We start from the raw sequence: 27,983 nt of genomic DNA, 5'->3' as shown, positions 1-27,983 counted from the left end.
GTAGACATTACAGTTACTGCAGCACTTTTAATAGCTATACTACTTTATTCTTCTTTTTCCTAAATTAGTCTATTTCATCATCTTGCTGTTTAGATAAGATCTATAATAAAGAGGCAGTAACATCACTTTCTCCACAATTTTCCACACATTCTATTTAAGTTATTAGTCTTATAGCATTACAATCAACTATTTCCAGTCCAGGCATGTGTTGATTACTAAGAACATTCTTTACATACAATTACACTAATATTCAACAGCAAACAAATGCTTTTTATGCAGTGCATTTTTTTTTTACTAAATTAATGTAACTTTGTTTTACAATATTTATACATTTACCAGTAAAAAAGAAATGAAAAAATCTACTTTTGGAAAGTGTGAGACCTATATCTTTTTCACATTATCACATTTCTTTTCATCATTAATATTAATTACCAATTTACACAGCACTGTATCTGTAGAATTTCAATCCAAATATTTCAATGTTACAAACCAGCAATATCACAATTTTACAAATACATCCCATTTATGAGATAATCTGCCTCGTTTGAATGTAATGCTCGACCTTTTCTCAAACGTCTTTTCACTGTTCTCAACCTACAACCTACAATAATTAACAGCATCATGGTTATTGCTAACCCAAGAGCCAGGGCAACTATAGGACCCTGAAAACTGTCTGTATAGCTTTCAACTTCTACAGCATCATCATTCAAAATTTTTAAGAAATCACCTTTTGATTCACCACTTTTGACCTCTGTGTGTTGTTACTTTTTACTGGAGAGCTTTCTTCAACAGACTGGTCTCCTGTTTCTTGTTCACTACTGACTGGTTCTTGGTTATCAGATTCATCTGTATCCGTAGATGCTTGTGAATCTATTTTTGGTGCATCTACTTTGTTTGTATCAGTCGCAACTGGTTTTACAGCATCTGTAGGACTGGGAGTAGCAGCTTTGGGCGTAGACTGTTTTACCACTTTTTCTGAAAAGAAAAACCAAACTACATGTACTTATATTCCTAGATGAAACTAGATAATTAAGTTTAGGATATGCACTCAAAAGCCAGTCCCCTGTGAATGTTAAATCATATTCCACCTTGTGATGACGTCAATTTGATTTTTTGAGGTAAGGATTGATGTTCCTGTGAATCTATACACTCACATCCCCTTGGTGAATTCATATCCATTCATATATAATAGGTTCTTTTGTGATGAGGGAACTACATTTTGAAAGGTAGTTCAAATACACATAAGTTATGTACAAAAGGACCGTGCAATGGTGTGTTGGTTCCTATTTTTTACAAAACTGAGTTAAACTCTGCTATACAGTGATCTATATTTGTCTTAAATTTTATGAAGATCTATCAATGGGATAACAAGATGTCCAGTATGAAATTACAGCTGTATGCCTTTACATGAAAATGAGCAGTACTCTTCAAAATGAACAAAACTCATTGTACAAACCAGTAGTTTTCTGTGCATTATGAGGTGGCTCTGTGACCTTCTGCGTGTCTGGCTGACCCTGGAATATTCCTGAAAAAAAGAAGACATTACCTTAAGAACAATATTTCACAGTCTGCAGAAGATATGGATATGTGGTTGTTATAACTTATACAGAATGATCAGCATTTTTTTCTGACAGAAAGTTCATCAAAAGAAGATATCCATTTCTGACAAAATGAGTCAATGGCACAGTGATTAACAGGTTGGACTACAATGCTAGTGACCAGGGTTCTATCATGACTGTGACTGATGCCCAGACTATTGTTCAGTCCTGTGTGATCTACTTAGTAGCCTCCTAGCAAACTTGAAGGGTGACGGGGAGATAAATATGACAGCTATTGTGGGACTGACTTTACACAAGTTGTTCCATCCATACCTGGTTGAGACTTTTGTAAACCAGACCATGCTTAATAAGAAACATTGACCTTCATACACTTTGAACAAATTAACTCAAATGATTTACTCTGTTAAGTTTGCAAGAGATTACTTAACTGTTTTTCAACTACACTGATGATGACTAGGAAAAATTTAATATGAACTATAACACCTACCATTTTTATTCCCTGGTTCAAAAGGTCTACTGTGAGAAGGCTTCTTGTCTGTCAAATGGAAAATAAGACATTTTTAATATGAATGTACAATGCTGCAAAAGTATATCTACTAACTGTAAGTCAGCAGCATTTTTCCAGTACAGGGAAAACAGGACTTTGGTGGGATTCAAACCAACAGCAGTGTGGGCATAAAATTACTTGTCAGTGTGTTAAACCACTCCACCAATACAAAAATGTTTTAATTTCTAACAAGATTATTTAAAATTAGGTTCAGACTCTGGTCTTTATCTAAACTGATAATAAAGAACAAAATTTTCATTGATTTAATTGTATTATGACATTAGCAAAGAACTGGTAAGAGAAAATAATTTTTAATTAATAAAAACATTCTGAAAACTACCTGTTCTATATATTATTTATATTTTACAGAGCAAAGACATTCTGAATTGCACAACAATCAAAAGCATGCTACAAGTAATTTATACTATATCTACAAAATAAAGCACTTCACACTTACAACTAAAAGTAAGAGAACAACAAACATTGTCAAGCAAAACATTTCAAAATCATGCCTGAAAATAAGATATCTACATTCCCATGCAATACATTCAACTCTAAAAGAAACACTAACATGTTTTTACACAACAATATGGACAGACTACGGTCACTGTACAATGCTGTTTATACCTGCCGGGCCATCATAGTCCAGATCATGACTTAAATGTCTGTCTTCATATACATCTGGGTAATAGTATTCATCCTTGTAGGGGTCCCAGACTGGATACCGCTCCCTATCCCTATTCCAACCCTGCTTGTACCCTGTTTCATAATAAGGATATCTAGACCCTGGACTTGGTCGGCGTCTGCTGTTGTCATACCTATTGTCATACCTGTTATATGAAGGTCTGCGGTTATTGCTGGGTCGCTGATAATCATCATATGGCAGCCTGTAATCATCTGGATACCGGCTGTCTACGTCGTATCTACCCTTTTCCAATTTATCAGTATCATATCTAGAATCGGATTCAAGTTTAGCACTTGGTTTAATATAATTATTTTGCTTCGTTTCTTGCAGTTTTGATGATTTACCACTAGTGCTTTTCACGTTTGACTGGCTAGGCTGTTTTCTAGTATCACTTGTGTCCTTATCAGTGCCATGACTTGAGGCAACTGTCTTTCCCTTCTTGCCACTGACTCTAGGTGAGTCATCATCATATTTCAGCCAAGAATAGTCTGGAAACCCCTCTGAGTGAGACTGTCCTGTTTTCTGACCAGACACTGTAGACTGAGTAGGTGAAGCTATTTGTGTTTTTGTTTTTGTAGAGGGTGGGTAGGTTCTAGCCCTGTTGTAGGCAACATCATCTTCTTCTTCTGATGAATGTCTGTGATGGTCAACAGCATTGTCAGGATTATCATCATCACCTTTGTCAACATTTTGACTCTCCATTCTACCTTCATCATAGGCATAATTATGTTGCAAGTCAGTCTTAGGAGGCACTTTTTGGCCTATGTCGGGATTTCTGTCATCGTAACTGTTTACATTGTCATTTCCATCATCATTCATGCTGACAGGATATCTATCCCTGTCTCTTGCTACCTCTTCTCCCTCAGTGACAGTATCAGTATCATAAAACTGGTCATTTGGGAAACCAGTGTACTGATTTTTTATCTGGTTGACTGGTTCAATAACTTTACTTTTTTGAGTGACTGGTTTAACCACAGGAGCACTAGTAGCAGGATTCTGCACTGGAACATAGTTCTGTTGAACAACACCACTTGGAACTAAATTAGACTGAACCTGTGGAATGCCTTGTCCACTAGTTTGCTGGACTGGTTGCATATTCTGATTTACTTGCGGGACAGGCTGAACTGGATTTTGTATCAAACCAGTCTGTGCTGGAATGTAGCTCTGCTGCTGTCCAGCTTGATAAGGAACATTGTTAGGGTAAATCTGGGAACCAATCCCACTGTTTAGCGGCCACTGCTGGTTGTACTGATTCTTGACTGGTACTAAATTTGCACCGCCATTATTCTGATTGGTCATTCCTGGTACATAGAACTGTCCTCCAACATTCTGACTGGCTGTACCTTGAGCTGGATAGATCTGATTGGGTGATGGATACAAACCAGCCTGCTGCTGGTTGGTCAAGCCAGGAATAGGGAAGCCATATGGAAACTGAGCATCTGGTTGGTTATATTGAGAATTATATAAGGGACTGTTGTATACATTGCTGTTACCATCCCCGTCCATGTATGCTGCATGCAAAGAGTAGGATATCATTGTTATTGTTAGAGAAAAAATGGCATCATATTAACCTAGTTTTTGATGTATTCCTCTAAAATGTAAATCATGATTACTAAGATAAAGATCTCCTACTACAAAGAGGGTATCTGTTTCGTTTTGTATCAAAAATAGTTTCTCACTGTGAAATCACCAGATACATTTCACCCTGGTATTTCAGGGTTTTTCACACACAAAAAAGCGAGATATGCCCATTGCTGCAGTAATAAGATGATAGTACTAATATACCTGCACAATTTAGCTCATTGTTTCAAAAGTGCCAAAAAGAAAACATCAGCGGTACAGTATTTCAGTGAAAGCAAATATGATTGCTTTAATCTATTTTGCCTAGAATATGAGAATAACAAGTAAATTCACAATGCCAAATAATGCTACACCTTATATATTGCTACAAACAATGCCAACCCTTGAACCTTAACAGATTTCCTGTCACCAGGTAAACACTGACCCAACACCTTTCAACTTCTAAAGAAAAATGATAAGACACATACATGATATAATGTACCAACATTCCTAGAAGAGATTCATTTACAAAACTCTGTATTAACCTTTAGCTTGCTGGTGGCAAGAACTTTTGCCTTTGCGACCAGTGCAGACCAAGATCAGCCTGTATGTCTGTGCAGGCTGATCACGGTCTACACTGATCGCTATTAAGGCAGTAAATTTTCAGTTAACACCCCTTTGAATAATAAGTGGTACTGCCTAAATTGAATGATGGACCTGTCCATTTTAGAAATTTAGCAGCGTAAAGGTTAAGATCTATAACATTATGTTTATCCCATGTTCTGTTACATTTCAAATATCAAGAAAAAGTCTGTTTTGCAATTTGTTACATTTTCAAGAAGTAATTGCAAGTCTTAAAACGTTTCTTAACAATATAAAAATTAATACATAAATGTGTACAATAACTAGGATAAAAATTCAACCAACATTTTTACATTTTTGTTTAAAAAGTACTGGTAACAGTGAAAAACGTCTCACTGGAGCATTGGTTTGAGCATCCTGGTCTGACTGAGCAATTCAAGTGGTCTACCACCCATTTCTTTTTATTATTTAAGTTTGGATCACTCAAAACCCTTGCAACTTTGAGGAATAAGTGTTTTACTAAAGTAATTTAAGTAATTTTGTTATAAGAAGTAAAAAATCTCAGATTACTATATTCTCAATATAAATGTTAGTGGAAAGCAGAATAGATAACATAAGTTTGTTGTCATGTTAAACAGGAAAACATGATACACTAATGAACTTAACAAATGTTGTGATAAAATCAGAAACCCGGATCTTAATTCATTTTTCTGTTAAAATCAACTCATTTTTGCACATAAAATATATCTTTAATTTAAATCAAAAGATTAGAAAGTATCAAAATGCAAAACATACAGAATCTTCAAAATGTATTCAGGTGATCTTGTTCAACATTATCGCTACATTATCACTCAATTTATATGCTGTTAGGAAATACTGTTACTAGCTACAATAGAAGGAAGAAAAAAAATCCAGAGCCCTTATAATCAAGCTTTTGAATATTTGAAAATAAAAACAAATTTAAATTTTCAAAATCTGCATGTTAACCCTTATCATGCTGTACACAACTGATTCTGCCTTTGCGGCCAGTGCAGATCATGATCAGCCTCCACATCCGTGCCGTCTGATCAAGATCTGCACTGTTTGCTATTCAGCCACTATCTTTTTGGTATGCACCCCTTGTAACAGTTAATGGTACTGTCCAAACTGAAAGATGGACAAGTTCATAATAGACAGTTAGCAAGGTAAGGGTTAATCAACATACCTGGTTTATTTTTATCTGGACAATTCATTTCATCTGAGCCATCATCACAGTCAGGATGTCCATCACAAACATATCTGCTGAGTACACACTGTCTCCCATTGGCACCGTACTTTATATTCTCACACTCAAACTCCTCATTAACTCTACAGTGCTTTCCTGTCAGAAATAGGGTAAGAACTATAATATGCTTATTCTTGTAGTAACTTAATATGGAAGTAAGGCACAAATGCAGGACACAATACCTATCACCTACCCCTATTCCAAAATATCAGTACACTCAATTTGACCAAGGTGGGCAAAATCACGAGAGAATTTGTTAAAAGGTTTCTGTTTTTATTTTTTGGCAGTCACTTAGTGAAGTTAATGGGAACCGTTCTAATACAAGAGGGTCATGATGACCCTGAATCGCTCACATGAGTATATTGAACCACATGTTTCAAATGGCAAACTGATGCTAAAATATTAGAAAGTAGCAGGGTTTTTTCTAGCTAATTTGTGAACATAGCCTATACCCCTAAAATTGGGAATTTTGACGCATAAATGTTCCAAATTGGGAAATATTTAGTCCCATAGGATTAGTAAAGATGTGTTTAAGCACTTTCTCATACACTTGTTTCACATTGTACAACCTCTTACACATAAATGCCATTACAAAATTGTCCATAATTTGGTCAATGTTTGTGCAATTTTGATGAAATTTATTTCAGAATGTAGATTGGGAATTTTTGCACTCATTTTGGGAAAAATACATACTTTTTGGCACTGGGAATATAGCCAGATAACGGCTATAAAAACGGCCGAAAAAAAACCCTGAGTAGATAAGTAGGTCACATTTATGGTCACTGAAAGACAGTTTAAAGATTGGTGTGCAAAACTGTACATGTCATCCAAATAGACCTACTGACCTAGTTTTTGATTTTATCATCAAGATGAATACTCAGACCAACTTTCATACAGATCCCATGAAAAATATCGCCTCTAGAAAGGTCACAAGGTTTTTCTATTAACTGACCTACTGACCTATTTTTTGATGGCACGTGACCCAGTTTCAAACTTAACTAGACATCATCAAGGTGAACGTTCTGACCAATTTTCATGAAGATCCATTGAAAAATATGGCCTCTAGGGAGGTCACAAGGTTTTTCTATTTTCAGACCTACTGACCTAGTTTTTGACCACAGTTGACCCAGTTTCAAACTTGAACTAGATATCATCAAGATGAATACTCAGACCAACTTTCATACAGATCCCATGATAAATATCGCCTCTAGAGGTCACAAGGTTTTTCTATTATCTGACCTAATGACCTAGTTTTGGACCGTACATGACCCAGTTTCAAACTTGACCTAGATATCAAGGTGAACATTCTCACCAATTTTCATGAAGATCCATTGAAAAGTATGGGCTCTAGGGAGGTCACAAGGATTTTCTGTTTTTAGACCTACTGACCTAGTTTTGAATGCACAAGACCCAGTTTCGAACTTGAACTAGATATCATCAAGATGAACATTCTGACCAACTTTCATAAAGATCCCATGAAAAATGTGATCTCTAGAGTGGTCACAAGCAAAAGTTTATGCCATCACAAAAGCTCACCTTGTCACTTTGTGACAGGTGAGCTAAAAAGTGAGATCAATACAAGGTTGTTACAAAGTTTGATGAAAATCCAACAAGTAGCTCAAGAGAAGAATTCTTTCAAAAGTTTTCTCTACTTTCAGTTCCGAAAGCTGAATTTTAAACTGATAAATGTCTCTTAAACTGAAAAATGTAAAAGGCAGCATTCTGCCCATCACAGTCAAATTTAACAGTGGATATTGTATTCTGCACCACACAAAATGGTATAAAGTTTACATCTGTCTAAGTAAGTTCCAATTAGCAGCTGAATGCTGACAAACTTACTCCATTAAATATTTCAAAACCTGACATACAAAACAATCACCATATCTCAAAATGTAAATGGAGAAAAATCAATAAATCAATATCTGTATAGTAGGTCTGTCTGTTTCAGGTGCAGGTACCTAGGTAGATCCACTTAGGAGTTAGGAAGATAGCTTTTATCAAATCAATTTCTGGGTTTAAGCCACAGTGGCGAAGGACAAGTGATTAGAAATTCTTTGTATTAAACACTCAAATATTGAGGATCTACCATATACTCATAATTGAGCATTATCTATAAGGACTTACGACAGACTTGATTCTTTTCATGATACCCAACCCTGCATCTACAGGTTTTCATCAGACATTCTGCATGTGGATCCTCACAGTCTGACTCATACGATGCACAGTAGTCTCCTAGACCTGAAATACACAACACACATTCTGCACATCTAAAATACACAAAATATACACAACACAATTCTGCAGTTACATCAAAGCATCGAAGAATACTCAACCTGAAACAAGAGGGCCAAGATGGCCCTTGGTCGCTCACCTGAGAAACACACCATAACAGTGTAAACATGTTTGACCTAGTGTTTTCATGGAAACAAATATTCTGGCCAATTTTCATAAAGATTGGACCAAAAAATATGGTCTTGAGTTTAAACAAGTTAAGATATGACCTAATTACCTAGTTTTTTACTCCAGATGACCTATATTCAAACTTGACCTAGATTTTATCGAAGCAATCATTCTCACAAAATTTCATGAAGATGAATTGGAAAAAAAAAAAACAGTCTCTATCGCATACACAAGGATTTTCTTTGATTTGACATAGTACCTACTTTCTGACCCAAGGTGATCCATATTCAAACTCGATCTAGATTTCATCAAGGCAATCATTCTGACTTATAAATCTCACAAAGACTAATTGAAAAATACAGTCTCCATCGCATACACAAGTGATTTGACCTAGTGACCTAGTTTTTGACCCTAGATGACCCATATTTGAACTTGATCTAGATCTCCTCAAGGCAATCATTCTGACCAAATTTGATGAAAATCAGTTGAAAAATACAGTCTCTATCGCATACACAAGACTTTTTCTATAATTTGACCTAGTGACCTAGTTTTTGATTTCAGATAACCCATATTCTAACTCAACCTAGATTTCATCAAGGAAATCATTCCAACCAAATTTCATGAAGATCAATTGAAAAATACAGCCTCTATCGCATACACAATTTTTTTCTTTGATTTGACCTCGTGACCTAGTTTTTGATCCCAGATGACCCATTTTCAAACTCGGCCTAGATTTTATCTAGGTTATCATTCTGACAAAATTTCATGAAGATCAATTGAAAAATACACCCTCTATCGCATACACAAGGTTTTTCTTTGATTTGAACTAGTGACCTAGTTTTTGCTCCCAGATGACCCATTTTCGTACTCCGCCTAGATTTTATCAAGGTAATCGTTCTGAATAAAATTCATGATGATCAACTAAAAAATATAGCTTCTATCACATACACAAGGTTTTTCTTTAATTTGACCTAATGACCTAGTTTTTGACCCCAGATGACCCATTTTCGTAATCGGCCTAGATTTTATCAAAGTTATCATTCTGACAAAATTTCATGAAGATAAGTTGAAAAATACAGCCTCTATCGCATACACAAGCTAAATGTTGACAGACAGACAGACAGACGACGGACATTGAGCGATCACAAAAACTCATCTGAGCAGGTGAGCTAATAAAAAGGATTGTACTTTTTGAATATCATACTAAATGCTCATTTAAGGAACATTTGTATGTTTCTCTAACAATCTCTGTCCACTTTCTTACATACAAATGATACATACTGATCAGTTTTCAGACAATCAAAATATGCCTCTGACAAAACACTTAAAAATCAACATGTCTGTTTAATTTGATTTAACTTGTGTATAAGATATACTATTAGTATAAACAAGAGGGTCATGATGACCCTGAATGGCTCAACTGAGTAATATGAGCCACATGTTTAAAATGGCAAACTGATGCTAAAATATTAGAAAGTAGGTCAGTAGGTCAAATTCATGGTCACTGAAAGTAAGTTTTAAGATCGGTGTGCAAAAAGTGTACATGTCATCCAAATTTCAAGGCTGTATCTTAAAAAACAAGAAAGAAGGTCAGTAGGTTAAGGTCACAGTCAAGTGACCCCTAATCACATGGGGTCATCAGGTAATTATATAATTGAACAGTCTAGGAAATATGGTTTGATAATTTCTGAAGTATTTATTCCTATATAACTCATATTACATGTGACCCCCAGGGTGGGGCCTCTTTTTACCCCAGGGGAATAATTTGAACAATCTTGTTAGACATCCACTAGGCAATGCTACATACCAAATATCAAAGGCCTAGGCCTTGAACTTTCAGACAAGAAGATTTTTTCCCCTAGATAAGTCTATGTTACATTTTGGGACCCCCAGGACAGGGCCTCAGCCCAGGGCCGTAATTTGAACAATTTTGGTAGAGGACCACAGGGCAATGCAACATACCAAATATCAAAAGCCTAGGCCTTGCAATTTCAGGCGAGAAGATTTCTAAAGTTCTTTCCTATATAAGTCCATGTAAATTTGAACAATTTTGGTAGAGGACCTCAAGGCAATGCTACACACCAAATATCAGAGGCCTAGGTCTTGTGGTTTTAGACAAAAAGATTTTTCCTTTATAAGTCTATGTAAAACTTGGGACCCCTGGGGTGGGGCCTTTTTTCACCCCAGGGGCACAATTTGAACAATCTTGCGGTTTTGGACAAGAAGATTTTTAAAGTTTTTCCTTTCGGTTGCCACGGCATCGAGAGTTCTGCATGGAATTCAATTCTTTGAATAATTTTGGAAGGGGACCATCCAAGGATCATTCCTGTGAAGTTTGATATAATTCTGTCCAGTGGTTTTCAAGAATAATGTTTTTTTAGAAAATGTTGACGGACGGACGACATACGACACACAACACACGATGGAAAAAAGCTCACCATGAGCCTTTGGTCACCTGTTATCATTGCACTTAAGGACAAGAAGGTCAAAACAAGAGGGCCATGATATCGCTCACCCTGTTATCATTGCACTTCTTGTCCTCAGAAAAAATATCTAAGTCCAAAGGACAGGAACAACAAAGGGAAGAAATTTAACCAAAAAGAAAAAAAAATTCTTAAAAGGTACAGATATATGTCAAAATACACATAAAAATTGGAGGTACCCTCCATGTTGTACCACAGAAAAGTGGTCTCGGTTTTTCCCTACAGCCAATAATAAAAAAGTTACTAAAAATAAGCTATTTATAGTAACGTAAAAGGGAAGTAATTAAAAAGAAAATTACTGTAAGTGAACAAAAGAAGGATCTGCCATATAAATCTGTTGACATAAATGAAATTTTAGATCAGTATCTTCATTAGTTACGAAGATATACCAATTTTAATTTGAAATAAAAGGGAGGTAATTTGACATAAAATCAGTCCATAGTTATCTACCCTGATTGGCTCAGTCCAACTAATGACAATAATGAAATTTCAAATAAGTCCTATAAGTAATTACTGATATAAATCCATTTTGATTACTATCAGGGGAGGTAATCAGATTATAAAATAACTCTGGAACCTACGATTGGATCTGATTTGTCAAGGAATCCAAGATTTATTGTTGCTGAAGATATTTTGGAAGTTTGTATAAATGTATCAAACAAAACCATAAGTGAAGTCTCTATATGGCTGCAAAAGCCAAAATAGCCAATTTTGGACTTTTAAGGGGCCATAACTCTGGAACCCACGAAGGAATCTGGCCAGTTCAAGAAAGGAACCAAGATCTTGTGGTGATACAAGTTGTGTGCCAGTTTGGTTAAAATCAAATCATAAATGAAGCTGCTATTGTGCAGAAAAGGTCAAAATAGCTAATTTTGGCCCTATCAGGGGCCATAACTCTGGAACCCATTATGGGATCTGGCCGGTTCAAAAAAGGAACTGAGATCTTATGGCGACACAAGTTTTGTGCAAGTTTGATTAAATTCAAATCATAAATGAAGTTGCTATTGTGCAGACAAGGTCAAAATAGCTAATTCTGGCCCTTCCAGGGGCCATAACTCTGGAACCCATAATGGGATCTGGCCAGTTCAATAAAGGAAATGAGATCTTATGGCGACACAAGTTTTGTGCAAGTTTGATTAAATTCAGATCATAAATGAAGCTGCTATTGTGCAGACAAGGTCAAAATAGCTAATTCTGGCCCTTCCAAGGGCCATAACTCCAAGACCCATAAAGGAATCTCGCCAGTTCAAGAAAGGAACCAAGATCTTATAGTGATACAAGTTATGTGCAAGTCTGGTTAAAATAAAATCATAAATGAAGCTGCTATTGTGCAGACAAGGTCAAAATAGCTAATTCTGGCCTTTCAGGGGCCATAACTCTGGAACCCATAATGGAAGATATGGACCGGACACGAAAATTGCAGACAGAGTTTAGGACCTTTGACCTACGGACCTGGGTCTTGCGCGCGACATGTGACCTTACTGTGGTACACATTCATGCCCAATAATTTTAAAATCCATGCATGAATGACAAAGATATGGACCGGACATGCCCATCATGAAATATGACCTTTAACGTCTAAGTGTGACCTTGACCTTTGAGCTACGGACCTGGGTCTTGCGTGCAACACGTCTTCTTACTGTGGTACACATTCATGCCAAGTTATTTGAAAATCCATCCATGGATGACAAAGATATGGACCGGACACGAATGCACTATCATGAAAAATGACCTTTAAAGTCTAAGTGTGACCTTGACCTTTGAGCTACGGACCTGGGTCTTGCGCGCGACATGTCACCTTACTGTGGTACACATTCATGCCAAGTTATTTGAAAATCCATCCATGGATGACAAAGATATGGACCGGACACGAATGCACTATCATGAAAAATGACCTTTAACGTCTAAGTGTGACCTTGACCTTTGAGCTACGGACCTGGGTCTTGCGCGCGACATGTCACCTTACTGTGGTACACATTCATGCCAAGTTATTTGAAAATCCATCCATGGATGACAAAGATATGGACTGGACACGAATGCACTATCATGAAAAATGACCTTTAACGTCTAAGTGTGACCTTGACCTTTGAGCTACGGACCTGGGTCTTGCGCGCGACACATCGTCTTACTGAGGTACACATTCATGCCAAGTTATTTGAAAATCCATCCATGGATGACAAAGATATGGACCGGACACGAAAATTGCAGACAGACTGACAGACGGTTCAAAAACTATATGCCTCCCTTCGGGGGCATAAAAATTTATTGTAAGTGAACAAAAGTAGGATCTGCCAAATAAAAACAAAAGCACTGCAATGCAACGCAAATGCAGAGCAATATACACACAAAACTTAAGTCTTATGACCTTTGACCCCTAAGTGTGACCTTGACCTTGAAGTGAGCCATCGGAAACATGCGCTCTGCACGTCGTTTCGATAAGAACATTTGTGTCAGGTTTCTTTGAAATCCTTCAAGAAGTTCAAGAGTTACAAAGCTGAAGGAAAATTGCGAACAGACAGACGGACAGAGAGGCAATAACATAATATGTCCCTTTGGGCATACAAAAAGGAATCGAGATCTTATGGTGATACAAGTTGTGTGTAAATTTGGTTAAAATCAAATCATAAATGAAGCTGCTATTGTTCAGACAAGGCCAAAAATAGCCAATTTTGGCCCTTTCATGGGCCATAACTCTGGAACCAATTAAGGGATCTGGCCATGTCAAGAAAGGAACCAAGATCTTATGGTGACACAAGTTTTGTGCAAGTTTGATTAAATTCAAGTCATAAATGAAGCTGCTATTGTGCAGACAAGGTCAAAATAGCTAATTCTGGCCCTATCAGGGGCCATAACTCTAAAACCCATAATGGAATCTGGCCAGTTCAAGAAAGGAATAAAGATCTTGTGGTGATACAAGTTTTGTGCGAGTTTGGTTAAAATCAAATCATAAATGAAGCTGCTATTGAGCAGACAAGGTCAAAATAGCTAATTTTGGCCCTTTAACTCTGGAACCCATAAGGGGATCTGGTCGGTTCAAAAAAGGAACCGAGATCTTATGGCAACACAAGTTTTATGCAAGTTTGAATAAATTCAAGTCATAAATGAAGCTGCTATTGTACAGACAAGGGCAAAATAGCTAATTCTGGTCCTTTCAGGGGCCATAACTTTGGAACCCATAACGGAATCTGGCCAGTTCAAGAAAGAAACCAAGATCTTATGGTGATACAAGTTGTGTGCCAGTTTGGTAAAAATCAAATCATAAATAAAGCTGCTATTGTGCAGACAAGGTCAAAATAGCTGATTTTGGCCCTTTCAGGGGCCATAATTCTGGAACCCATAATGGGATCTGGCCAGTTCAAGTAAGGAACAAAGATCTTATGGTGATACAAGTTATGTGCAAGTTTGGTTAAAATAAAATTATAAATGAAACCACTATCGTGCAGACAAGAAATTGTTGACGGACGACGGACGAAGGGCGATCACAAAAGGTCACTAATAGTAATGTTTACAAAATGGCCTTTGCTTGGTATATTCTGAAAGGTAACCGTGTTTTGCACTATTTTTTCAAATTTTAAACAACTTTTACCGTGCCGTTTTTTATAAAGTTTGAATAACTTATGGTATCTCTTCAAGCTCAAGTAGAGACAAATTTCAAAGTGATAGCCACTATCCAAAACGTTTGCAGAGAATTCATTTTATCATTAATTTCAATAGAAGAAACATCAAACTATTGGTAAACAATTATAAAACACAAAATAAAAATGTCGATATCATTTTTTCTATGGTGCCTCAAGTAAACGGATTTAATGAGACAGAATTCATACTTCAACATTGAAAAAATAAGGTCGAATGATGTGTTTCTGTTTTGAATTTTGCTTACTCCATTTAAAAATAACCTTAGGGAAGATGTAAAACCTACCTAAATTTCTTCCACAATATATAATCTAAGAGTGAAAGCAAAATAGAGGACTTTCACCGCATGTAACTCAATATTTTTAAAGATGTGTAACTCTACCCCTTCTGTTTAAGTAGTAAATTCACTTTGAACACCAAGAAATCGCTTATAAGATTCATCTTTTTCCATTTTTTATAAAAAATCAATAATAAGTCTTGAAAGAAGTAAAAACTTACTAGTAAAAAAGGAAAATAAGGAAAAAAAAATTTGGTCCCAGTAGGGCTTGAACCTACGCACCCCTAAGAATTGCCGTAAAAGTAGACTTATGGTAGGAATTGAATACTCTTCAAAAAGGAGGTTCTCTATTAGTGATCTAATACCTTAAATCATATTAATGCTACTCAAAGCCTGTTTTGCACATCTGTTACACTCAAATGCAGCACACAATGCCTTTATAGAACTCTCATATTGCATAATATATAAGGACTAAGTGCACTTCTCTACACATTGAATACAGGACAAAATTTACAGAGGGAAATCAATCATTAATTCCTGCTGTATATAAAAACTAGGCCTATTAAAACCACTCTTTCCCCTTTTATTTCAGACTGCTTATACAAGCATTAAGTATTTTAAGAAACGTTGATACACTAATCTGCAACATGCTGTTATTGATGTCACAGATAAACCAAAATTACCCCAAAGATTATCCAAAATTGAGACTTTAGTTCAATTTTCATTCCATTAAAATGACAACTTCGTGATAAAAAATCGTCAGATCTTACAGCGCACAATGAGTACCTGTTCTCCCCTAATTTTCTTGTCGCCATGTTATACAAATAGCCCCAAAATTTATAAAGTTTGCATGAATTAAAGCTCTATGTTTGTCCCATAAGCACTTGAGAATTTATGGAAAAGCTTCTGTTTACAGATTACAAAGTTCAAAACATAAAGCAAAAAAGGGCTAAGTTCGCTGAACTTTAACGTTTTAAATTAGTTTATTTAATGTATAACAAGTAATTTATTACAGGGAGACTTGGAGCTCATTGAGTCATTATCAACTCCACATAATGGAACTGTATAAGGAGAAAAGGCGGTAGAGCAAATCTAGCATCTAAGATTAAAGAAGTAAGTATGAAGACCAGTCTGAGACTGCAAACTTGTCATTGGTTGATTTCAGATTGTGTTCAACAAACAACCAGTCAGCTTAAAATTCTGTTCTACAACCTGGGACCCAGACCATTATCACAACATCATCAATGTACAGAAGCAGTCTTTACAGGCAGGGTGACTGGACAAGCATCTGTGTGAAGCTGAACACTGTAGTTGCAGAAGAAAAATAGGACTCCACTCAATCTAATTCAACTCAGACACACTAAATTCTATATAGTAAGTATTGTTTAAGACTAGAGATCAGACTTAAGTATCTCTACAGAAGGATTTCTGAAGGACAGTTCACTCTCAGGATAATACTTTTGGGCAATGCTAATGTAACTGCCATTCCATTGCATTTGCATTTTTTGACCTTCGAGTACTGAACAGGAACTGTCCAATTTTGAGTCTGCATTGCAATGCACAGTTTTTTTTATAGTCTCTTAAAGCAGCATGTGAATTGGAACTTTGAAAGCATAAGGCTTTGAACTCTGCAAACTGGGTGTTTATTAGCACCCATATAATATGCAACCTCACATGATTCATGTTTTACTGTACATAGAACAAGCGCTTCTTCATGTACACACAGAACAAGTGCTTCTTCATGTACACAGAGCAAGTGCTTCTTCATGTACACAGAGCAAGTGCTTCTTCATGTACACAGAACAAGTGCTTCTTCATGTACACAGAGCAAGTGCTTCTTCATGTACATAGAACAAGTGCTGCTTCTTCATGTACACAGAGCAAGTGCTTCTTCATGTACATAGAACAAGTGCTTCTTCATGTACACAGAGCAAGTGCTTCTTCATGTACATAAAACAAGTGCTTCTTCATGGTTAATTGAATAGAATTTATATTATGCCAAGGTACAGGACTTTTTTTCCCACATCCAAAAATTAGTTGTCCTTAAAAATATTTTATCTCTTAATCTTCTCTTCAACAGCTCAATTCGACAAATGAATTTCATATATATTCATAAACATACTAGTACTGGTATAAAAGTAAAGTAAATAGTGTTACCCCTACTGAAACGGCCAGCCAATTTGGCTTATGAGACAACTACATACATAATATATATAACCAGTAAATTTAATGGATATGTGATATGTCAATGTTTTCATTATTTGCATACTTGTTTTAAATAATCTGTATCAATTTGTAAGACAGTGATTCGTTAAATAAACATTGCATCTTCACACCTCTGTCAAAAAAATCAAAACAGGTTTTAAATCCCCCTAGCTTAAAGTTTCAAATATGGGTGTATAAAGTTATTTATCTTAAAGTAATTTATCAAGCCTCAAGTAGTGTGCTATCATAATTTATGAAATTGTACAAATATATATGATAAAGTAAATAAATATCATATACCAGGTCAGGCCAGGTGAAACAGGATATAATACCAAGATTAATATGAGTGGTAGAAAATTTGGGAATCAAGCACTTATTTGTTTAGTAAGTAGTAATTAGGTAATCTGTTAAATATGACTGGTAGAAGATTACGCAATCAAGCACTTATTTGTATAGTAAGCTAGTAATTAGGTAATCTGGTATATATGACTGGAAAATTAGGGAATCAAATATTTATTTGGAGTTTTAGTAAGTAGTAATTAGGTAATCTGGTAAATATGACTGGAAGAAGTAAGAATCAAGCACATACTTTCAGTTTAAGTAATTAATTGAAGAAAAGGCTCTACTATACGGAAAAGGTACCCACCCCGTGACCCATGTATGCATACTGCTTATAGATATTATTGTTTTAATTTTCTATCTTCCATTTAACTTCTAACTAAATCATGACATCTATAATGCTTGATATTATTATCTTAATAATATTACAAATCACATTCTTTAACAAGAGCTGTCGGAGGACAGCAACACTTGACTATTCAACAGCCTTGTCACCTGAATGAATATAATTGAAAAAGGGGCATAATTTTGTAAAACTGCAAAACAGGGTCATGGAACCTGTACAATGCATACCAGCTCATGACAATGGACAAGTGTGTGAAGGTTCAATCCATTCCCAGTAGTGGGTACTGAGATATCAGCTTACATACAAAAGCTTAACCAAAAACTGCTAAGTCGAAAAAGGGGCTTAGTTTTGTAAAAATGCAAAGTAGAGTTATGGAACCTGTGCAATGCATGTCAGATCATCACAGTGAATAAGTGTTTGAAGTTTCAATCCATTCCCATAAGTGGTTACTGCGATACCAGCTTACATACAAAAACTTAACCAAATCGGGACACTGATGCAGACACTGGCGCATGGGTGATTCCAACAGCTCTACCTATTCTTTGAATAGTCGAGCTAAAAAGTGATATTACATTCTTAATGGGACATATCGTTCTTAATGTGACATTACACTCATCAAATGACATTACACTCTTAACTTCATTTTTCAACAGAAATAAAATTCCCTTTTAAAAAGGGATAGGTTTAAACAAGTTCTCTAAAAGTTCAAACTGTACACTAAGTTCTTCACATTTACCTATCTATAATATCAAAACTATACAAATATAGTTCTAACATATCAACCATAATTTTCTTTCATCTGGCCTTCTATAATCTTACCCTCTTCAAAACAAAGATAATAAACACAGATTAACAAACTTTTATCATACAGTAGCCCCTATTCACAATTATTTATGTACATACATTTTTGCACAATACTGTCAAATATTTTTCCTGCATAAAATTATCTTTAAAAAATAACTACCTCATTCTTTGTTAAACTGTGTTAAGTAGGAGTGGAAAATATATTAAAAACATATTTTAAAAGCTTTATACAAATTCAAATACTGTGACAATTCAAACATCTCCCAATTATATGATGAGATTTCAATGACAATATGACGCAAAAAGGAGAAGCAGCGTAAACGAAGTGGAAAAATATGCATGGATTTTGGAAAAAGATGACAAATTGATATCATTAGAAAAGGATTCACTTTTTAAGAAAGGATGTTGGGAATTTTTTACATGTAATTTACTAAAAATAAGCAACATATATAGTGTACATCAAAGATATTGCATGATTTTTTTTTTATTTGTATGAGTACTGACCAGCCAAAATGTCACAGTAAGTATTTTATTAATATCATCTTTATGTAGTTTTATTTCTTTTTCTTAAATCTAATTATTGACAATTAAGATAACAATAGCCATCACAGGAAACAGCATGCTCAACTATTTTGATGCTGGATAGTGAAATAGTGCAAATAGGAGGAAGCTGGAGCTATCATAGTTAGACTTTTTAATGAAGGAAATAGGGCAATAGTTTAAGTCTGAGTCAAATTTATTTAGTAACAACAAAGATAACATGAAACTGTATAGCATACGAGATGCCCATGGGCAACATGTCAAGCCTGCCACCTGTCAAAAGATCTAACATTTATGATACTATTTGGTGGCTACAGAACTGACTGTGGCAAACATTTCTGCCAAGTTATATAAGAACATCTTCATCCATGGCTAAGTTACAGCCCAGACAAGAGAAACTGCATCAACTTTTGACTCTGACCCCTAAGTGTGACCTCGACCTTTCAACTACTTATGCCTGACACACACACACCGAACAGCCATTTGAAAAACTATGTTTTCGCTTCCGCAATTGGGCTTGACAAAAAGGGACATAAATCAAGGATTATTTCTGCAAGAGTAATGCACCATGTATCATATCATCTGACTAATAATGTAGAACAACTATGTTAAGTTTGAATCAAATTCATGTAGTCTGAGATAAAGCTTAAATTTGTCAAAACTTCAACCTGAAGTTCTATGCATAAAGGTAGCATAATTCATAAAATACATGCACCTTGTGTCATATAATGAGGACAAGGATGCTGAAGATTTTTTTTAAGTCTTAATCAGATCCATTAAATAATAACAATGAAAAATTTGAGCCAGGTTATGGAACATTGTGTAGTATGATGTGGGTGATGATGTGAAACGACTCATTAAAATCTGACTCAAATTCATTTACAAATTACAGAAATAAAGTGGAAGTGCACCAAAACTTTAACATGAAATTCAGTAGAAAGGATAGATAATTCATGTAATATTGGTTATAGAGTTATGGTCTTTGTGTCATATGATATGGGTGATAATGAAGAATAACTATTTAAGTCTGAAGCAAATCCATCAAGTAATAACAGAGATAAAGTGAAAGTGCATCAAAACTTTAACCAAGATGTGTATGTGGACACTGGGGTGAGTGTGAGAGTAAGAGGCCAGCTCTCCGTATACTTTGTATAGTCAAGCTAATATAGGTTCAATTGTTCAAATATTCAGGAAATCAATTATTCTCTCAACTTCAAGTAAGATCAAATAAAATGTTTACATGGATACTTAATGTCAGAATGAAAGACCAGGGTAGTAGTATCAAGTGGTGAAAGTGTGGCTCCAGTATTTCATTAATCAGACATTATTCGATCAATTCATAAACATGTTGACTATTTGAACTGCGACATAGGGATATTTTGGTTTTTGTAGTTACTGTTTAAATAAAAATATTTCACTTTCTAATATCTCTAGTGGTGTCTTCTTCTTACAAGTACAATCTTGTTCATCAACATCTTTTAATGTGGTCTGAAATGTGGTGTTTTTTTTTGTTTTGTTTTGTTTTGTTTTGTTTATTGGTTTATTGGTTTAGAGTCAAGTGACACAATTTGAGTCGTACAGTGACTTTTCCAGCTTTTAATAGTGAAGGAAGACCCTGGGTGATCCTCCAGTTTTTGTTTCAAGCATTTTGTTTCAGGCATCTAAGCAGAACCACCAATCTTCTATAAACCCAACTGATCGCTTCCTAACATGAAGAATTCCTAGCTTACATGTACATCAGTGTGGCGCAGTCCAGCAAGTGATTCTAAGTCAGCAACCTAAACCACTCAGCCACAGAGGCCACTCCTAAATGTGAGAGCAATGGTAAACAGCACACATATCGTAAGACATTATGTACAATATAAAAGCAATACAGAATACATTTTGTGCAGAACATAATTCTGCAATTTTCTAACACTCAGCGCCAAACCTAATCTAGTTTCATGTCAATAATTCCCATCTAAAACGTTTCCCTATTTAGTTTTATTCCATACAACTGACCCTTCCAATTCAGGTGTCACTCTGCCATTCAATACCTGCGTTCATGATAGGGACTTAAGCTTTTCTTGTGGCTAATAAAACTTGCATCACAATCAAGCTATAACAAATTAGTATAAACTAATAAAACTAAGCTATTTCCTTAAATGTAACATTCTGTGAAATGAAAGTGGCTCAAAAACCTTTTAAGGCAGTGTGACCCATACATATAAGCATTTGAGTGAAACTATGACAAGAATTGTCAGCAAAGTGTTTGAAGGACAGCATTAGAAAAATTATGAGGAACTGAAAACATGAAGAAAATATAAAGTTGGTGTAAATCAGAAAATCAATTTTGTCTTAATGTATTATAGTGAGAGAAAAATTACCTGGTAGACTTGTTGTTGGCCTTGTTGTAGTTGTTGTTGGAACTGGCTCGGGAGTTGTATCTTGTTGTTTATCATGAGATCCAAGGTTCTCCAATTCATCTTCATGAATATAGGTGGCTCCCCCTGGTATGTAACCATGAGATTTGTGCGTGGCCTCAGAGATCGACATCCTCCAGTAGTTACTGTGATGAGAGAACAGGCAGACTCCTGAGTCTCCACAGTGGAATAGAAAACACTTGCGAGCATCCTAAAACATAATGCAGTTCTTCATATAATCTTATCAAATATCTCCATTTAAGAATGGAGCTACACTAACTTGACACAAATGTGCCTTAAAAAAATTAAATGTGAAGAAATCGAGAAGGAGCTGAACCACATAAGGCACACATCACTCTGAATGCACCTCAGTGATCACTATAGTTGCTTAACACTTTACATTGATCAAAGAAAAATGCATGTTTTAAAAAGCTGAAAAGAAATAGGAAAATTAAAATAACTTGTAAAACATGAAACTGTGTAAATATTTCTGAAATGGATACGATAAAACTGAACGCCCAAGGGTGCATTATAATTTTGATAGTGCTGTCAATAAAGTATTAAACTTTTGTCAATTCCTAGAAAATTTGTTTCATTTATTCTGAAGAATATAAGTATAAAAAAAGGTCTTTTAACAACTTTATACCCATACCCATTTCAATCGCAAATGATCACAATATCACAAGACAGTAACATTTAAGTGGGTGAAAAAAATCTGTTTCATTTTTTAGTCAGACCAAGGCAAATTCTCTATCTGCTCAAAACAGTTGTTAATTGTTAATATATATATTTATGCATGAATTTGAATTTGCCTGCCTATTATAAAACACTTTCTTCAAAAGTATATACCTTAATGTTTTAATGTTATGTTCAGAATCTTAAAAACTCACATTAGATCTGAAAACCAGTAATACTTCCCTCCTCTTGTATGGGATGAAAAGTCACAAAAGTGTTTTGTCTTTTGAATACTAGCATCTTGACAATAGGCTATAGGTATTCAAAAAGTTCAGTCTTACACTGTGACCTTGAAGTTTGAAATGTTAACATGGCTTTTGTCTGCCAGGGCTCTCACTATCATGACTATGGTATGAAAAGCTGTCCTAGCATTCCTACTCTGGGAAAACTTAAACTGACTTTTTTCTTTAACTTAGTTTAAGGAAAAAACTGCATGTTACACTGATACCCTAATTTCTAACCTCTACCCTACTTCTTCTACATCCCTACCCCTTTCCTCTCCAAATTTTTACATTTCTCAAATGATCTTACACCTCACAAAAGGAAGAAAATGACTGTATTAATGGTAATTATTATGATTATAAATAATACCCACGGATGTATAATGCACATTTTTTACCCATGGGACCAACCTGAATCTTTGGTCCTTTCATACACAGGTTTAGAATTTTTTTCTTTTTTGGTTTATAAGTTTTTGTCATTCCCATAAAACTCTAAAATGGTAAAAACTACGATTACTGCTTCTCAAAGGGTAAAAAGTAAAATTGCTCTTATGTTCCATAACAAATTAACAGAAAAAGAGTAGTTTCTTTTCTGAATATGCAAAGTCACTCATATTTTGAAGTGAGAAATATCAAAATTCTTAATAATCATGATAATGATGATACTAATTATTTTTGTAACTGAGATCAAACTGTCAACAACAAAAAAACTGACATGAGGCTGAAACATAGTAAATTTAACGTATGCTGCTTCTGAGAAAAGCGCATGTCTCCAACAACTGCCTAATCATCTGAATAGTAGTATAAGAGTCAACCATTCACCAAAATCTCATCTGCCTTATCAGACTTTCAGTGCTTTGATTATCAAAAACAAGTTTCAAGGGGCCTAATTCCGGAGTGCCTAAGCCGATTTGGCTAGTTATCGAACTTAGCCGAGGACTTATTGGCAAACGCATTTTGTTCAAGTTTGGTGAAGATCAGATGAGAAATGTTGGACATAGAGTGCGGACAAGATTTGTGACAGACAGACGCAAACACACAGACAGGAGTAAATTAATATGTCTCCCACACCACTGTGTGGTGGGAGACATCATTAGTAATTAGACTATCGGTACTACTGAATGACTTTAAATACCGGCATGACAAATACCCCTAAAATCAGCTAAGTGACAAATACTGACATTTACTTCAAAAAGCAATCAAATATAATGGAAACTTTGTTTATTTCACAGAAAATCATCAGATAGTAGAACATATTTACAAATATCTATACATTGCTGGACATAGTGATAACTCAAAGTCATACAATTACATAATCACATTCAATAAGTCACTACTCAAACTCCGTTACTCCCCCCTTTGACTTTTAAAAAAGCATTCTTTAGCAAAACACAAGTTTTGCTGCCTTGTCCAAACCAAGGCTATTTTTCACATTAGTTTGAATCATTCCAAAAGCTTGAGAATACAATGTTCTATGACACCTGAACTTGCTGGCATTGCAAAAAGTTTTCTAGCTGTTATATTTCATACATTTAACCTTTTGTGAACCATCCGCTACCTGGGTATATCAAAGTTACCCCAAATTGGGTCTTCAGGCTTCATGATGACTTCGAAGGAAATTTGAAAATATTCTACTTGATATCCCAGTCTCACCAGTTTCGACGCACATACCAGGCATCTTGGCCGCGCTTTTTCATTCAGTAACATGTGACTCCATTAGATGTTGTATGTGCACTAACCTTTTATGCACTGAATCATACCAATAACATCTTATTCTAAACAACTGACTGTCAGAAATCAAAAGGTAAACAACAACTAGTGTGGTTGGCCATACTTTTTTCTAACACACCTATTTCGACGCATCTTACATGATACTTGGTACAAAGCTTTCGATTGGCTTAAATATTTGTGCAATCACTGTAAGTAATCATAAATGTGCTACACCATAACTGTCAGGGATGCTGCAACAAAACCTGACACAAAAGCAGATCCAAGTAGTTAATCAATATTAAGGCCAATGATATAAATAAATCTGAAAACATTTAAACATTCATGAACATAAGAGTAAATAATGATTTAGCAGCATTTTTTACACAAGTGGTATTAGTAATTATTGGATTTCCAGCGATTTCCTGTTAAGCCACATAGACTATTGTGGTTGCTAATAAGAGGCCAAGAACATAAATAGTCACTCTGCTTTTTTAATACACACTGCTGTTAACCAGTTTTTTCTTTCATTCTTCTGGACTGCAGTGTTTACAGAGGAATTTGGCACATTTTGTTTTATACAAAACTTTAGATGGATCCAGTGTTCGCAGCCTACTTGACAAGAGAAAAAAAATTGAAGTGTGTAGTAATGATTGCAGTGCCCACCCTGGTCAATAATTGGCTGTAGTAAAATAAAGAAAAAGCTGTTAAAATCATACAAAACTAGAGCTGCTTTTGAGGAAAGCAAATGTCTGCCACAACTGCCTAATCATCTAAATAGCAAGTCAGTCTTTATATACTTTTTACTCACTACAATTCAAGGGCCAGAACTCCAAAATGCCTGGACCGATTTGGCTCATTATCGAATTTATCCGAGGTCTTATGCTCAAACACATTTTGTTCAAGTTTGGTGAAGATTGGATGAGAAATGTTCGACTTAGAGTGCAGACAAGAGTCAGGCCTTTTTTTCATCAATTTGGGAATGCCACCGACACCGGTGGAATTGGGAAAATGTTCTCGGAAATTATCTTAATTGGGACAATTTGAAAATTACCAAAATCTACATAAATGTGTTTTTGTGTGAAATATTAATGAATTGCATTTCAGTCATTGTTCAACAATATTATAATTTACCTAAATATACGTACAAATTAGCAAAACTATCTTAAAACAGCAAATACCCTAAAAGGTATAATCATTTGGGAATTTTAAATTCAACTTTGGGAAAAAAACATACTTTTTGGCATTGGGATTACCTCCTTTTACCGGAGGTAGATTTATAGGGGAAAAAAGCCCTGAGAGTAAAAAGGCTAATTTTTCAGTCATTCAAGGGCCATAACTCCAAAATGCCTGGACAGATTTGGCTAGTTATCTAACCTGGCTGAGGTCTTATGGTCAAACACATTTTGTTAAAGTTTGGTGAAGATCGAATGAGAAATGTTTGACACAGAGTGCGGACAAGAGTAAAAAGGCCGCTTTTTCGGTAATTCACGGGCCGTAACTCCAAAATGCCTGAACCGATTTGGCTAGTTATTGTATCTGGCTGAGGCCTCATGGTCAAACACATTTTGTTCAAGTTTGGTGAAGATCAGATGAGAAATGTTCGACATAGAGTGCAGACAAGAGTAAAAAGCCCGATTTTTGGTAATTCAAGGGCCATAACTCTTAAATGCCTAGACCGATTTGGCTAGTTATCGAACTTGGCCGAGGTCTCATGATCAAACACATTTTGTTCAAGTTTGGTGAAGATCGGATGAGAAATGTTTGACTTAGAGTGCGGACAAGAGTAAAAAGGCTGATTTTTGGTAATTCAAGGGCTGTAACTCCAATATGCCTGGACCGATTTGGCTAGTTATCTAACTTGGCCAAGGTCTCATGGTCAAACACATTTTGTTCAAGTTTGGTGAAGATCGGATGGGAAATGTTTGACTTAGAATGCGGACAAGCTTTGTGACAGACAGACACACGGACACACAGACAGACTGGAGTAAATCAATATGTCTCCCACACCACTGTGTGGTGGGAGACATAAATATGTTTAAAATTGCAAAATGGATCATTAAATTTGTAGCCAAATTGAAAAAATTGTAGCCGAAGTGGCATTTTATTAGCCATTATGGCAGAGCGGGCCCAGGACTGCATTGATATATAATGCGTACACCTTCCAAAAGAGTGCACAAAATAGTACGACTACATATGTCACATGGCAGTGATGTGACCTTGATAGCATCAAAGTCGACTGCAGACGTAGAACAAATTAAAAAAAAAAAATTTTTAATGTAAGTTTCCACAAGGACGTTTTTATAACGGATGAAAATTTTCATTAGGAAAAACATTAAAAATCATGTACTCTGTAATTGTAAGTTGATAAATATTTTCAAATCCCAAACTTTCCACCTTTTTTACCGGTAAAATTAACCATGATGTTTTCTGTCATTATACCAAGTAACTACATCATCCGAAACCCCATGTTAATTGAAAACGAGATCAAAACAAAAATGATGTCAAAATAGGTGTGCGTGAAATTACGTGGTGCGACAACATTTATATTTGCCTTTTTATCATGAACAGTTGTTAATCACTCAATGGAAAGGTTTTACCAAAAGTAATTGTTCATTTTGGGAATATAAGTAGCGTAGGCAGGGTTGGCAAAATGCTGCCATTTATGAGTATTTGACACGTCAGTGGCATTTACTGACATATACAGAGGGCCTAAAAACTATTCCCTGCTTTAACAGCAGTATGGAGTTTCACACACTTTTAATTAAATGTCTATGTCTTGCCAACTCAAAATATATTTTACATTTTTAGTGAATTCTTACATCTATATTTTGTGACTTCAAATTCTGTGTCAAAGTTACTCATCCTTACCTTATCCTGATAAACTGCAGTGTCACATTTCGGATTTTCACAACAACGCTTTGTACACTCTCTTGGGCAGCTGATGTTCTTGAAATCCTCTAAAAATTCAGCACCTCTTTGCATAGATTCTGAAGTTTTAATGATCAAACTACTATTTGCGATGAAACTGCATCCCGGTGCTAGTGTGGCAGTCTTTTCGTAACAACCAACTTGTCCATCCGAAAATGGTTCACTGTCGTCGTCTATAAGTTTTAGGCGTTTTTCAATTTCTGACAAAATTGCAGGATCGTTTAACATATCATAAAGATCAGAAACCGTTTCCTTTTTACAGATAACCATATAAAATAAGGAGATAAAAAACAAAAAAGCCTTCATTATCGATTTTTGTCTGAAAATTTTCTGACAATCTGTCACTCTTTCATTTCAACTACTTCCGGTAATCCATGTGTAGGAAATTACATTGAACGAAATAATTTTATGCACACACTTCAAAATGCGGTATTACTGCGTTCTGCCTGGATACAAATAAACCCTCTTAAATGTTTACTTAATAAAACTGGACGGGAAGAAAGAATTACATTTATTGAGAAAATAGATTTTCAGATTTGTATTTCTCTTAAAAAAGACAAATATTTCTAGCGAACAATCTTTGCATATTTAAAGACCACATTAAATTCTTGTCTGTGCAGTAGATTCAAACACATGACACACATAGGTATACTGAAATGTTCAGAAAAAGTACGCTAATCTTAAAAACATGAACATTTACAGTTGTGATGTATTACCATATCTTAGAAACACTTTTAAAAGCATGAAGAAAAAAAACATAGTT

The 27,983-nt window shown here is 35.4% G+C and overlaps 1 protein-coding gene across 1 annotated transcript; it reads right to left on the bottom strand.

The window, feature by feature from the left end:
- Nucleotides 1-565: 565 nt before the first annotated feature.
- On the bottom strand, nt 566-27,606 carry LOC123544209 (uncharacterized). Its single transcript, XM_045330274.2, has 8 exons — nt 27,161-27,606; nt 21,591-21,837; nt 8,322-8,435; nt 6,138-6,293; nt 2,734-4,302; nt 2,047-2,094; nt 1,457-1,525; nt 566-975 (listed from the first exon to the last, which is right to left on the bottom strand). Exons 1-8 carry the CDS (start codon nt 27,524-27,526, stop codon nt 716-718), a joined length of 2,829 nt encoding a protein of 942 aa, XP_045186209.2. The 5' UTR covers nt 27,527-27,606; the 3' UTR covers nt 566-715.
- Nucleotides 27,607-27,983: the final 377 nt, after the last annotated feature.

Source organism: Mercenaria mercenaria, chromosome 1 (assembly GCF_021730395.1).
Source record: "Mercenaria mercenaria strain notata chromosome 1, MADL_Memer_1, whole genome shotgun sequence".
Lineage (NCBI taxonomy): Eukaryota > Metazoa > Mollusca > Bivalvia > Venerida > Veneridae > Mercenaria > Mercenaria mercenaria.
Note: the sequence above shows the minus strand (reverse complement) of the source record. Positions and strands in the feature narration are given on the sequence as shown.

Bases quoted from the DNA above. Each gene is read 5' to 3' on its own strand.
- LOC123544209 (XM_045330274.2), bottom strand. From the start codon at position 27,526: ATGAAGGCTTTTTTGTTTTTTATCTCCTTATTTTATATGGTTATCTGT. The intron at 4,303-6,137 runs GTATGTTGATTA...CTTTGCATGCAG, and splicing joins TCCAGATAAAAATAAACCAG to CATACATGGACGGGGATGGT. The intron at 2,095-2,733 runs GTATAAACAGCA...TCCATTTGACAG, and splicing joins GGACTATGATGGCCCGGCAG to ACAAGAAGCCTTCTCACAGT.